The sequence below is a fragment of the Ambystoma mexicanum genome, chromosome 11 (genome assembly GCF_040938575.1).
Source record: "Ambystoma mexicanum isolate Mex_15411 chromosome 11, UKY_AmexF1_1, whole genome shotgun sequence".
Lineage (NCBI taxonomy): Eukaryota > Metazoa > Chordata > Amphibia > Caudata > Ambystomatidae > Ambystoma > Ambystoma mexicanum.
The window spans coordinates 872,306,885-872,320,299 of NC_090934.1; the positions used below are offsets into that span (position 1 = coordinate 872,306,885).

The window sequence follows — 13,415 nt, forward strand, 5'->3', positions numbered from 1 at the left end:
TTGTATCCCCAGGTTCAACCCTGCCTTCCAATGTACATCCATGATATGCCAGGAAATCTTTGTATGCCCAGGTTCATCCCTACCTTCCAGTGTACATCCATGATATGCCAGGAGCACCTTTGTATGCCCATGTTCAACCCTGCCTTCCGGTAAACATCCACCATATGCCAGCAGCACCTTCATATGCCCAGGTTCATCCCTACCTTCCAGTGTACATCCATGATATGCCAGGAGCACCTTCGTATGCCCAGGTTCAACCCTGCCTTCCAGTGTACATCCACCATATGCCAGGAGCACCTTCGTATGCCCAGGTTCAACCCTGCCTTCCAGTGTACAGCCACCATATGCCAGGAGCACCTTCGTATGCCCAGGTTCAATCTTACCTTCCAGTGTACATCCACTATATGCCAGGAGCAACTTCGTATGCCCAGGTTCAACCCTGCCTTCCAGTGTACATCCACCATATGCCAGGAGCACCTTCGATACATTTCTCTTGAATATTAACTTCCTTTTGCATTCTGCTCACTACGCAGTTTTGCTTCTTTACAGCATCGTAAATGACACACTGAAAATAGCTCTCATTCACTCTCATTTCATCAACCACAGAAGGATGAAAGGCAGAGGCAACCCTGCAGTGGTTCAAACACATGGATCTCTGCAGTTCTACACGTATGGGGACTAGTGGATGGGGTAGATTCATTGTCCGTAGTGCAAGTATTATGTTTTGTCTCACAGCAGTAATCTGCATGTGCAGTGACATAACCCAATACCCGAGGTATTACAATGTAACTCCTTAACTGGCCACCCTCTGCCCTCTGGGCCCAGGTACCTGCTCATCTTGCCACCCTCACGCACTGCCTCCGGGCCACCCCCTGCACTGGGGTCTGTATCTGTACCCATACAGCCCTCCCCTTTTCTTCCTGCACTTTCAGACCTACACGGCCTGCTGCCATAAACCCAGCACTTGCCACTTGCTGGCTGCACTCCCATCGTTTGTTGCCTTTTTATTTATTATTTTATTATTATTTTAGTTTTTTCCTTCTCGCTCCGCACTCTCCTTTTGTTCCCCCTTCCATGCACTTCTCCCCCTTCTCCCTCTACCCTGCACTTGCACGTTCTCAATGTCACTGGGCCTAGTAAGATCGTTGTTTTTGTTCTCCCCTGTTCCCTTTCCCTTGCCTTGTCGCGCACTGAAACACTTGTGTATGAGCGCTATAGAAATAAAATATCAATCAACTGCCAGGCTATTATGCAAGTCTATGCAAAAAGGACGAGCATACTCGTCCTTGGCACTTTTACGCCTGCACACAGCTAGTAATACCAGTAACCCACTGCCCACCTTTCTCTTCTAATGTCACTAGTGAGAAGCAGTAGTGATGCAATAGCTTGCAAGCTGAATTCTGCAGTTCTAGTTCTTCTTGCACAGCACTTGTCTTTTTGTGCATTATAAATGCAGGAATTCAAGATCCAGTATGCAATATAAATGGAGCCTAAAAGCCAGGACTGGCTGAATATTTGATATGATGTGGCATTTATAACGGGCCTATACACAAGTGTTTCCCCACTTTATATGGGGCCCAGGGCCCCCTTCTTGCTTCACGATCTCGAACTGCACTCTGGACATATCAACCTCCTAGCAACTAGTGCTGTGCAGTGCACACCATAATGGCGTTTGCTCTATGGTCCCGCTAGCTGCTACTGCAGACTGTATGGATCGGCGGGATACTCCCCTTAAAATTGAACATGTCTGCCAACCATGCAGTACCTATAGGTGGGTATAGGCACTGAGCTGGTCCAGGTTCCGCTGGGTGGTTTGGTGAAAAGTGGGTTGCCAAAAGCGATGATGCAAGCAAATGATGCCAAAGCCTTGGATCTGGGTGACGAGCTGAAGGATGGTTTTGTGGCGCAAGAGCGAGTGGTGCGCGACAACCTCCACAAACGAATGTTAAGATGCTGCCCTAGTGGGAACTCGCCTCGAAAATCAACAAGAGGCTTCATTGGCTCTTTGTTTTGTCTCCTAGGCACGCAGCATGCAGGCTATCCCCAAGTTGGTGAAGCTGTTCAACCACTCGAACCAGGAGGTGCAGCGGCACGCCACAGGTGCCATGCGCAATCTGATCTATGACAACAACGAGAACAAGAAGGCACTGGTGGAGGAGAATGGCATATACGAGCTCATGATGTCACTGAAGGAGCCGGACGATGAGCTGCGCAAGAACGCCACTGGTGAGCACTTGAGCAAAAGGGCTTGGTTGTCCGGGTAGGATTTTACTGGTTCATGCATGGTCCTAGCAGAGCAAACACAGATAACTTGCCTTAAGCGATCCGATTGCAGTGAGTGTCGCCTCAGTGCTGCAGGCACGAGCTGGAGATGATAGCCAGATGTTGGGGACAATGGTGCTCAAAGGATTGTGCATAGCTCTCAAGTGAACTTCATAGAGGCGGTGGGGGGGACTGACAATTGCTCCGCACCCATTTTAGACGGCGGTGTGCAGTGTATATCAATTGAAAGTTCAAGTTATGCAGGCATTTTCTTTGTCCAAGAATCCGCATCACCTTATCTGGAAACCTTCCGTGTTTGGCCCTGTGTGTTAGGGATTTGAACCAAGTCATTGGTTTTGCTGCGCATCTATGGTGTTTACCTTTTCATGATTGGACGGTTGGTGGTGCATTGCTTTCTCTGACATCATTTATTGACAAACCTCAACAGTGAGATGAATCCAAATGGTCTCAAGTATGCCGATTATAATGTGGGAAAATTGACGTCTGCTCAAGCCATGGGCCTTTCTTTTTCTTCCGGCCTATCTGATTCTAGAAGATGACGTTGTTCTCAGTGATTGGGAGTTGAAATTGGCTGAGTGGTAAGTGACGGGACCCTAAAGAGGGCACAGAGTGAATGCTGACGACCCAGAACTAGTTGTGATGAGCAAAATCAGGGAAATGGCATCACCAATGTCTGTTCTATTGATAAAGTAGCAAGATGGCTGTTGGGCAACACCTGGGTCTGTAGGACCCCTCTGCCGCGCCCCCATCTTCTGTCTAGAGGCCCTGGTCTAAGGGGGCATTGCACCAGCCCTGCTGTCCAGCCCCTTTGTAGAAAGTTGACCCGGCTGCTCTGTTCACAATAAGCCACTCAATCAAAATGTCATGCACTGTGCATGCATTTAGGAAAATAATAAAGGGTCCAGTGGCCATTCCATGCCTTTGTGATCAAGTGTCTGAAGAACACCGTGTGGGTGTGCATTTCATTTCCTCTGCTTTGCTCCGCCGTGTAGACATCACCTTGGTGATGAGGATTTGGCAGCACATCAGTCACCTGGGGGCATTGGAGTTTGAGGAACAAACCCTCAGAAATCCCCTGTGCAACCGATAAAAGATCCACTGCACTCCGGGTCATGGCTGCTCTTTGTGCTCTTCAGTCGCTTGAACTTTAGCCGCTTGAACTTTAGCCGGACAGCAGGCCATGCAGAACATCACTATTCTTTGCTCTTCACACTGGCCTGCTCGGGTACACATCTCTCAGCTTGCACTTGAAAGGTGGTGAAGGACTTCAAGGGGTCTTGAACATCAGCAACGCCATCTTAGTCTTTGCCGTAAATGGAGAACAACAGCAGATAGGCCTTGTGGCAACATCCAGACAACGCCATGAGACTGGACTCTCACTCAATGAGGGCAAACTCCAGCTTCAGGTGAATCCCATCATGTTTTTTGGTTGTCTTCCCGTCGGAAGATCCCTCGTCGGTCCTGTAGAAAATGCACAATGACCACAGTGCACCAGCTCCTTGATCTGTAGCAGGAATGTTTGAAGACCTCTGATTTAGGGGAATAAGCAGCTGTGTGTATGGGTGGGGGGAGCCAAGGAAATGGTGGCCGAGGCTTGTGGATGCTCTTGAGTTTCTCTCCTCCATGTGGACACACCACAACTTCCAGACAAAACTCTCTCAAGCACAACTACCCACCATAGCGTGAATGGCTTTCATCTTGAATTCCATCTTTCACACTTACAAGTGCTTCTCCAACCAACAGTATTTCCAAGTATCAGCCAATAATATTAGAACGGTTCATTTCAGAAGTGGCATTCCCTTGCTGTCCTCCGGTTCATTAGATCATAGAAGACCCTTGAACACTGCGCCCTGGAGCGCTGCGGTAAGCTGATTCAATAAGACTGTGGGCTCCAGGATTCCTGGGATGCCCTCCTTCTGCGCCAGAGGGGAGGAGCAGGCCAGGACAAGATGCGTGGAAAAGCCTGAAAAAGCCCAGCCAAAGACCACCACACCTCTGTCCCCATACTCTTAGAGCTCTTGGCAGCCCTCAAACCTCCAGGCAGCCTGGGACGGGACACTGTTCCCAAAAGTGTCGGAATGGAAGCCCACTATCGTTCGAGAGTGGCCATGTTTTCAGCCAGTGTCCCTGCCTGTAGGAGCCACCTGGTCCTTGGGTGCCTGGAGGGTGAGAAGGAAGGTATGTACTCTCCCTTTTCCGGGACTTTGCTGCAGTCCAACGCCCGCATTTTAATTCGCTGAGCTAGTGGGACTCTTGCAAATGCACAGACAAGGTGAAGGAAGCGACGCATTGCCTCTCTGCTTCGATTGGCTGCTGTCCTAGTCCTAAGGGCAGGGCCGGCCTTAAGGGCAGCAGTGCCCTGGGCGAATTGGCGCCCCCCCTCACCCTCCGGCGCCCCTGGTGAACAGGGGATGGGGCGGAAGGGGGGCAGGGCAAGGGGGGGCACTTTTTTTTCAAACCTCCTCGCTCTGTGAGGATGTAATGGTGTGAATAGGGCGCGTTAACACTCCATTGTCATTGAATGAGCCTGCTGCCGCAGGTTTATTCAATGACAATGAGGCGGCTGCCATGCCTTCTGCCACCATGCAAGCTCGGGGGGAGCCCTTGAAAGACTCCCCTGGGCTGGCGTGGTGGAGGACTATGGCGCCCTGGGGGTGTGGCACCCTGGGCGGTCGCCCGGCTCGCACCCCCCTAAGGCCGGCTCTACCTAAGGGCTCCTAGTTTTTGCAGGCAGGGAACTTCAGTATAGGTTTCACTCAACACCAGACTAGGACCAATCAACCGTGCTCCACTGATCGGAGGAAGCTCTGCCGGAAGCACCCGCCCACCAGGCATCGCAGCAGCCAGTCCACGCTCGGATAGGCTTCCTCCGCGAGGCGGGCAAGCGGCTTCATGTGGCAGCCAGGCAACCATTACCATGGCTCTGCAAACTACCTAAATATGACATTACACAGACTTCTCTAAACCACACCCATCTGTGGGCAGTTCTACTTCAATAAGTTAGACATCCCTGTGTGTGCAGTGCCGTTCCCATAACACATGCAAACACAAGTGTGCAGTGTCATCACGACGATGTACCTGGAGGGGGGGGGCATTCAGCCCCTGTGTGTTTCACTCCTACACCAGACCAATCCACATGAGCATGCAGCACTGCTAGACAACAACGTCCCTGTTCACCTGGTCTCAACACCGACAGTGACACACAGCCCTCTGTTACACTCCTAGAACTCTGTGCAGTGTGTCCCCCGTGTACCCTTCTTGTATGAATTCGCTCGCAAGGAAGAGGGGATGTGTCCAGGCTGTTCTGCAGTGCTAGTTACCTGCAGTGGTGCTATGTTGTGCTTAGGTGCTAGGTGATGGAATTCTGCCATGTTGATGGGTCTTGTTGTGGTGAGCCAGGGGGTGTGTGGCATGGTAATCTGTTTTGCTATGCAATGTTGCTTTGGTATACGATGTTTTGTCGTAGTATGTTACATTATGTTTTGTTGTGCTATGGCACACAACATTGCTATGGTATTAATTGTGTTCCAAACATGCAGTGTGTGCATGCACTGTCATTTGTTCGAAAATGTCGGTCTATGGTACATCTATAATCGAGAACTGTGCAACTGCACACAGTGCTAGGAGGTCATGCAAATGGCAGATTAGCGCGTTACAAAGGAAGTATAACATTAACCACAATAGCACTTCCTTTTTGGTCGAAAGTAAAATGATCGAATTATTATATGTTTTTGTACCCTATTTTTTTCCGTGCTTTTATTTTTACAGAAAAAAGTAGATGGTGTGTTTGAGTAAGGTGTGTATATATAGTAAGGGGGGTTCAGGGGTACGTGACTGGTGTGTGTGTGTGTGTGTGTGTGTGTGTGTGGGGGGGGGTCGATGCTCTGCTCCGCTGTTTCCCAGATTTCACCTTAGTCCCCAGAACATCTCCGCCCAGGGTGCATACTGTCTGCTGCTGTGTATGATCAACAATAATTTGACCATATCATTCCAAAAAGACTTCTACCGCTTCAGGTCCACATCCCATTTCAAGTCACCTTGCATAGTTTCTAAAGCTGTTCACTCGAGAAGAGCATACTATCTGGCCGAGAAACTCCAGACAGTACCACAGCTCCAACCCATGAAGCTGGAGACCTCAAAAGCATATCCCCATGTATGCCTATAATCTTTGGAACCATCTCTTACAGCGCCCAAGACCTTGTTCCCAACACCCAGACCTTCAAAAAGGAACTGAAGTCTGTTTCTTCTTCATTCGTTACCTCCCCATCTTCCTCTAACTGCTGCCCCACATCAGAAGTCCACCCTGTTCCACTGCGTATTTGCACATGCCTGAAATGATATTACTATTTGAGCATGCCTTTGCAATCTGCATGTTCTATGTGAAACACTCTAGTGTTCCCTGCGACTAGCTTCTTGCTATAGCAGTATCTTCAATAAAGCATAATTCTGCATCCCGACTTCAACTGGAAAATAGCTTATTATGCCAATACAGGTGCAGGGCTGGAACCCTTGTGCAAAAGATGTTTCCCGGAAGTTCAAGAGAAAGGGGAAGGACAGCATAGGATGGGGAAACAAGACAAATGAAATTCAAGATTCTCCTGCATAGAAATATGAAACCGAACTCCTCCTCCAGTTGGGCACCCATTAACCCATTAAAACATGATCCTGCATCAAGCTAACTCCCCATTTGAATGTTTGGCCCGGATCGGTTATACAGCTTGAACTTCTGTTTGCAAAGTTGGGGTATTAGTTGAGTTGCAGAAGAGTCTGTTTTTACAGTAGTGCTCACTGGAAGACGACAGTCCCGCGTGCCTGATTGTTAGAACACAAAACAAATCTTCGCACATAAATATGTTCCTGTTAATATGTGTTCCTGGAGGCACATACATTTTAGAATTGATGAACGGGCTGAGAATGACCATGCCCCCACCACACAGTCCCCTTCCCTGTACTCCGGCTCTCTCCAATATAGCTACAAAAGATTACAATTGTCCAAGTTAAATAAAGGGAAGGACATTCCAGCCCTTTACACAAAGCAACCTATTCTAGCCAGTTATTGCTATGATGCAGCACACCCTATGGCCTCATACGATAGGACTGTTGACATGATTAAACCATGTCAACAAGGTGTGGAGTAGAAAGGGACTCACAAAAAAGAATAGCTGTTTTGGTGCAGAATGTACACTGGCAAAAGAAAATGTATGCTATGAATTAAGTAAAAGGTGGGAAGAGAGAAACAATTGGTGACCAGTTTGAGGGTGGCTTGCAAAGAGCTGATCAAACTGAAATCATGCTCTGCCCATCTAAAGGCTTCAAAATCTAATGATAAGACTGAATTCTGGCAATTTGTTTACAAAGTAATGGCTGAGGGCGATTCCATGCCAGACAATAATATAACAGAAAATCAGTGGCTGGAATATTATGAACAAGTCTATAATATTGATACCTCGGGTTACCTACTACTCGGTGTCCCCTCACTGCAGTATAATCATGCTGGTACAAATCCAGACCCATTTACAACATTGGAGGCCTCAATATCCCTGCCTACAGAAAAATTAGGAAAAGCACCATCTCCAGATTTTCTTCCAGTGGCTAATTTTAAAGAAACTCAAGGGTTATGGACCCCTTCTTTAACACATTTTATAATGAGCTCCTTTTGCAGGGTTCGGTCCCACGCAGTTGGCATGGGTCAAACCTGGTCCTAATTTATTTTTTAAAAGGTGCACGCAGTCGTCCTTAAAATTACAACCCATGCCTTTGTTGGATTGATTGGGTAAGATTTTTAGCAAGGAGATCCAGAATTATCTGGAGGAGTGCTGTGGCATACATAAGCTGTTAACCACCGTAACCCTTGCAAGCAGGTTTTAGGAAAGATATTTCAACCATGACTAAGCATTCAGACTTTTAAAATTAATTCTTTATAAATTTGCTTTAATTAAGAGGCGGGCAATTTACTTAGCCTTTTATAGATTTGTAAACCAGTTTTTTGGTTTTGCGCCATAAAGCATGGTTCGTGCTAGAGGAGTTGTCAATCGAGAGTGATGCCATATTTTGATTATATCATTAAATAATGTGATAAGGGGAGGCCAGAAAAGGGATACACTTCTCCATTGAAGATTATGGCTGGTGTTAGGGCTGTGTGTTGGCACCTCTGCTGTTTTCTCTGTATATGAACGTCTGATTGGCACCATTGCGAAAACAGATGCCGATGTACCGAACCTGTGGCAACGCTGATGATGGTGTCTTAATATCGAAAACCCGGATGGACCTACAGCACCAAATTATAACCTTTCATGACTTTGCCAAGGAAAGAGGCCTAAAATTTAATATTGCTAAAACAAAGGGATGGTCTGTCACCCGCCGTGGAAGAAAAGGGTCTCTCAGCGCAAGTTTGTGTAAAGTTTAACTATAGCGATTGTTGAAATATATGATTAAGCTATTCAGTTCTTTTAATTTCTTTTCAATAATCAATTGGAAACCGAAACCGCAATTAGATAAAGGTAGTCCTAGCACGAAGGGGAGAAACAGTAATAACATTCTTCAAACAAAATGGAGACTGCGTATCAAGTGCCTTGGAGGTCTATAAGCCAAAAGCAAAGTTTGCTACTCCGTACAGATCGGAACTAATGGGGATATAATATCACAACTCTTGAAATGAAGGAAAATAAAATCCTTAAGAGATTGGGGCCCCCATATTGTACCCCATCACTATCAATATCAATAACGATGGAACTGGGTTTCAATGGAGTTGCATTCACCTTGAGATAAAATCCTCTTATATATCGGGTAAGATGTGGAATTGGGCGAATTTCGAGGTTTATTGTGAATCCTTTTAAGATCGCCTGTAATGACGGATGTTAGCAAATTACCATGGTTTCATTAACTCAAATTAATGCGACACACTATTCTCTCACCTGAATTGTGGAATTACCCCTGCTGTCATGTGGAATGGGTGCCAAAACACTGGCGAAAGATGCATATGAGGGGGGCAATGTCCGAGGCTTGGCTACGTGGAGTGGGCGCTCGCATTTCAAGATATTACTTGGAGCTTTAATGCACACCTGGCGTCAACGATGACCTTGTTGGAAGTCAAATAACACTCCCTCATATTAAAATTTAGTTTGGGGAGTCTCCCAACACATCCCTTTAATACAAGGTGGGGGAGAAACCAGTGTGCAACGTGCCAACGCTGTGTTTTGTATGATGCAATGGTGGCCAGTAACTGAGAATGGCGCTGACTGTCTGCCTCCTCATCCTTCCCTCCCACCCAGCCACGGGGGGCCATTTATGGTAGGAAATGCCCTGGACCAATGAAACGACCTACTGCCCCAAACCAACTGCAAACACTGGCACACTTAACTCTGGCTTATGCAACCTGCCTTTTGACACATCAAAGCTCTCAGGGCACAAGTGTGAGGAATTCGACCATCTGCACAGTGGTCAACTGGGCTTTTTTGCAATTTTAACTGAAATTGAATGATGGTAGATCAACCTCTGGAAAATGTGTGGGGCAAATCTGCACGCATTTTCCTATGCTCACAGCATGACGTACACATAGTCGTGTAATCTGGGGGGAGGAAACAGCCTACAGGTGCAGCCCCCTGTATTTAGTTGGGATCGGACAGGCGGAGTACATGATGCATCTCCAGAAGGGGGTGGGCCAAACCTTCCCCCTGCCATTGCCAGCATAATTAACAAAGGCTCCATGGATCCACCCTGACCTTTTGTTGGGCCCTTTAGCTGGTGGCAGCACTTTGCATACTAATCAGAAAGTAATTCAAACAGACCCATATGGGGCCTGGCTGCAGAGGCTAACAAAGGAGACCGGAAACCCCAACACTCTTTCACATGTAATGTGTCAACCTGATGCCAGCTTGTGCCCTCGATTGACAGTTAAATGTCATGCCTGGGACTTCGTGTTTACAGTTGTTCCAGGAATCCCGTTTAGAAGGTATGAGTATGTGGTTTGAGGGAGACAAAGTCTGGAAAATGGGTGGAACTTAGTAGGGCATAGCTTAGGAGAAGGACTGCATAGTGGACTCCGGTCAGTAATCCTTTACAGTCTTCCCCTCTGAGGTAAGTTGCTCATGGGACAGATGTGTAGTGAATGGTCTGCGGTATCCTTCTACTAAGTTAGGTAGAGAGTAGGACATGTTTTCACCCCTTTACCTTTTCTGTTGCAAAGCACTCTGGTTATGACCTCACGCATACAGGAGATTGTTGGTGGGCATCCAGGATTTGTTCATTAAGGTAGGCTTAGCCTACACCAATCACAGTGGCCCATTTGGCTTTAAAAGAGTGCTGAACCCCTCTTTTGGCAGATCCTCTCAAGACTTTGAACGGAGTAGCAATAAGAACTCATGGTTGGACCCTGGCTGAAGGTACAGTCTGCCTTACATCTTCCACCAGTGAAGGAAGTCCAGGACCTCCAAAAGTGAAGCAAGATCCCTCCCCTAAACATCTACCAGGGAACAGTGGGAAACACTGAATCCAGAGGACCCTCCAGCCACTCCAGAACCTATACCCACCCAGCATAAAGTATGCCCTGCTAGGCTCTGCAGCAAGCCTTCTAGGTGGGAAGTGCCAGAGAATCTCTGAACAAAGGGCAATGCTGTTGCCTGCAGTCTCCTCAGCTTTGAGCCATCCACCTGAAAGGACGACACAAGCTCTGCCAAGAAGCTAAGAGGAGTGCCACTACAAGCATCAACAAGCGTCCTACTTTTAACAATTTTCGAGGAAGTCGAGCCCTTGAACCGCGACCTGCTGTACCACTGACTGTTGTCACGCTGCAGTCACTAAAGCCGCCCAAGACACCTCGACAAGTGTTCCAGATCCACCAACCAGCACAAAGACGATGATTTTTTAACCTGAGCTGCCACGTAGGCCAGCCTGCAGCCGTCCATCCCACCTCGCTTGCCGAACTGCCTGCTGCCTGATACCCGCAGCTGTCTCCCGTCTTGAACTCTGTCACAGGAGCTGCAAGGCATCCTGGAACTGACTTGGGGCAATCAAGCATGAAGTTATGTTTGGCTACTGGGATTTTAAATGCGCAGTCTCTAGCGGAATATTGGGCTTGGCGATCTTGTGCCGTCAACCTGGGAGATGTATGGATGTGCACATCGACATTGGAGATTGTCTTGTGTACAGGTGCCTGGGAGATGGTGTACAGGTGCCTGGGAGATGCATTGATGTGCACAGCGACATTGGAGGTTGTGGGTGGGCTGCTGCTCAGAGTGCCCAAGGTTGTTCTTGGTATACAGGTGATTTGGAGGTGTGGATGCACAGCGCCATTGGAGGTGGGCTGCTTTCCAGAGATCCTGAGGTTTCCTTGGTGTACAGGTGCCGCAGAGATGTGTACAGCTCCATTGGAGGTGTGCTGCTGTCCAGAGCTCCCGAGGTTGTCTTTGTTTACAGGTGCCACGGAAATGTGTTGCTGTACAGCACCATTGGAGGTGTGCTGCTGTCCACAGATCCTCAGGTTGTCTTTGTGTACAGGTGCCTGGGAGATGTGTCGATGTACAGTGCCATTGGGGGTGTGCGGCTGTCCAGATGTCCTGAGGTTGTCTTTGTGTACAGGTGCCTGGGAGATGTGTCGATGTACAGTGCCATTGGGGGTGTGCGGCTGTCCAGAGGTTCTGAGGTTGTTCTTGGTGTGCAGGTGCCTGGGGGATGTGTTGATGTTCAGAGGACCCTGGAGGGAGGCGTTTTGATGTACATAGAGATGTGGTACTAGGTTTGCGTGTACAGGGCATGGGTGAGGAGGGGCTTGTTTTGGTGTACACAGGTACCTCGGTATGTTTTGGTGTACACAGCTCCCTGTGGATGTTTTAGTGTGCAGCTCGCCCCTGGGCATCTTTATAGTGCACATAAGTAATTGGGCATGTTTTAGTGGACAGAGCCAGGGGTTGGGGTGATGGGCCTGTTTTTGTGTACACGGGGCTCTCGACCCCACCGGGATATTTCGGGGTACAAAGGCAGCTGGGTATACTTTGGTCTGCCGATCATCCCCACAACCACCCCGTCCCCAGGGTTGTTTTCGTGTATAGGGGGATCTGGGAATGCCATGGTGTACAGAGCCCACCCCTGTTCTCTCCACCCAGAGGGGGTTGGGGAGGGGGTATGGTGTGCAGTGAGGCCCCTGGATATTTTGGTGTACTGACCGCCTGCCCCTGGGAATTTTCTGACGTACAGGGCCTCTAGAAATATTTTAGTTGTGTAGTCACTCGGGCTCTGATGAAAAAACCTTGTAAAATCCAACTCGTGATTCATTAGCGCTCCTGGCAGGAAAGGCTACTACTGTCTGTGGGAGTCTTATCGGCGAGCGACCTTGGGATCCGTGAGAGAGACACGGGGGAGGCGGAGAAAGAAGGGATAGGAGAGAAGCCAACGACTCCCTGGAAGAGACTCTGGAGCTACAGAGAAGTGTTTTGGAAGATGCAAATGCCAGCATCGATTCATTTTTACAAGGGGTTTAATATTGGAGGCCAGTCTCTAAGCGCTGACTGGGATTCGAACCTGCGCTGCCTCGCTTCCAAGACAAATGCGTTGCCCATGAGCTATCCTCCTGGGTCAGGCGGAAGGGGATATGGGCAGACATGGCCAGCTGGCAGAGAGGAGGCGGAGCCTGTGGCAGAATCTTCAGTGTGAAAGAGCACATATGGTCTCATTCATTGTTTGCTTCGCTGGGGCCTGTAACTATGGGCCCCGGGGCATTACCTGACTTGGTAATGCCCCCGCGGCTCGGGCTTATTGCTTAATTCCACCACCCTTCAGCTTGGAATGGCAGATTGTCACCTCTTTGACTCAGATTCCTCTTGCTTTTGAAAAATTAATTTTGGGACTAGGCATGCAAGATCCCTTTCTGGGATTCCTTTACGTTTGTTCTGGGGGTCCCTGACAGGAGCTCCAGGCAGCAGCTGCTTGAGGGCAGGTATGCGGTACAGACAGGGACGCCATTTCACCAAAATGCCAGGGGTAGCGGAAGTGACATCACACTACCCTTGACCCCTGATGACATCACGGGAAGTGATGCCATTTGATCCCACCCCGAAGTGATATCACGGGAAGCGATGGAACATGACCTTTCACCCATTGACCAAACAGGAAGTGGCATCACATAGCATTGTACACTC

The 13,415-nt window shown here is 48.5% G+C and overlaps 1 protein-coding gene across 1 annotated transcript in view; it reads left to right on the top strand.

Moving 5' to 3' along the window:
• The window catches only part of PKP3 (plakophilin 3), a 277,327-nt gene that overhangs the window by 101,436 nt on the left and 162,476 nt on the right, over positions 1–13,415 (top strand). Inside the window, exon 6 of the mRNA XM_069623925.1 lies at positions 2,022–2,226. Within this exon, the coding sequence (XP_069480026.1) occupies positions 2,022–2,226 (205 nt within the window). The remainder of the gene's footprint in view (positions 1–2,021; positions 2,227–13,415) is intronic.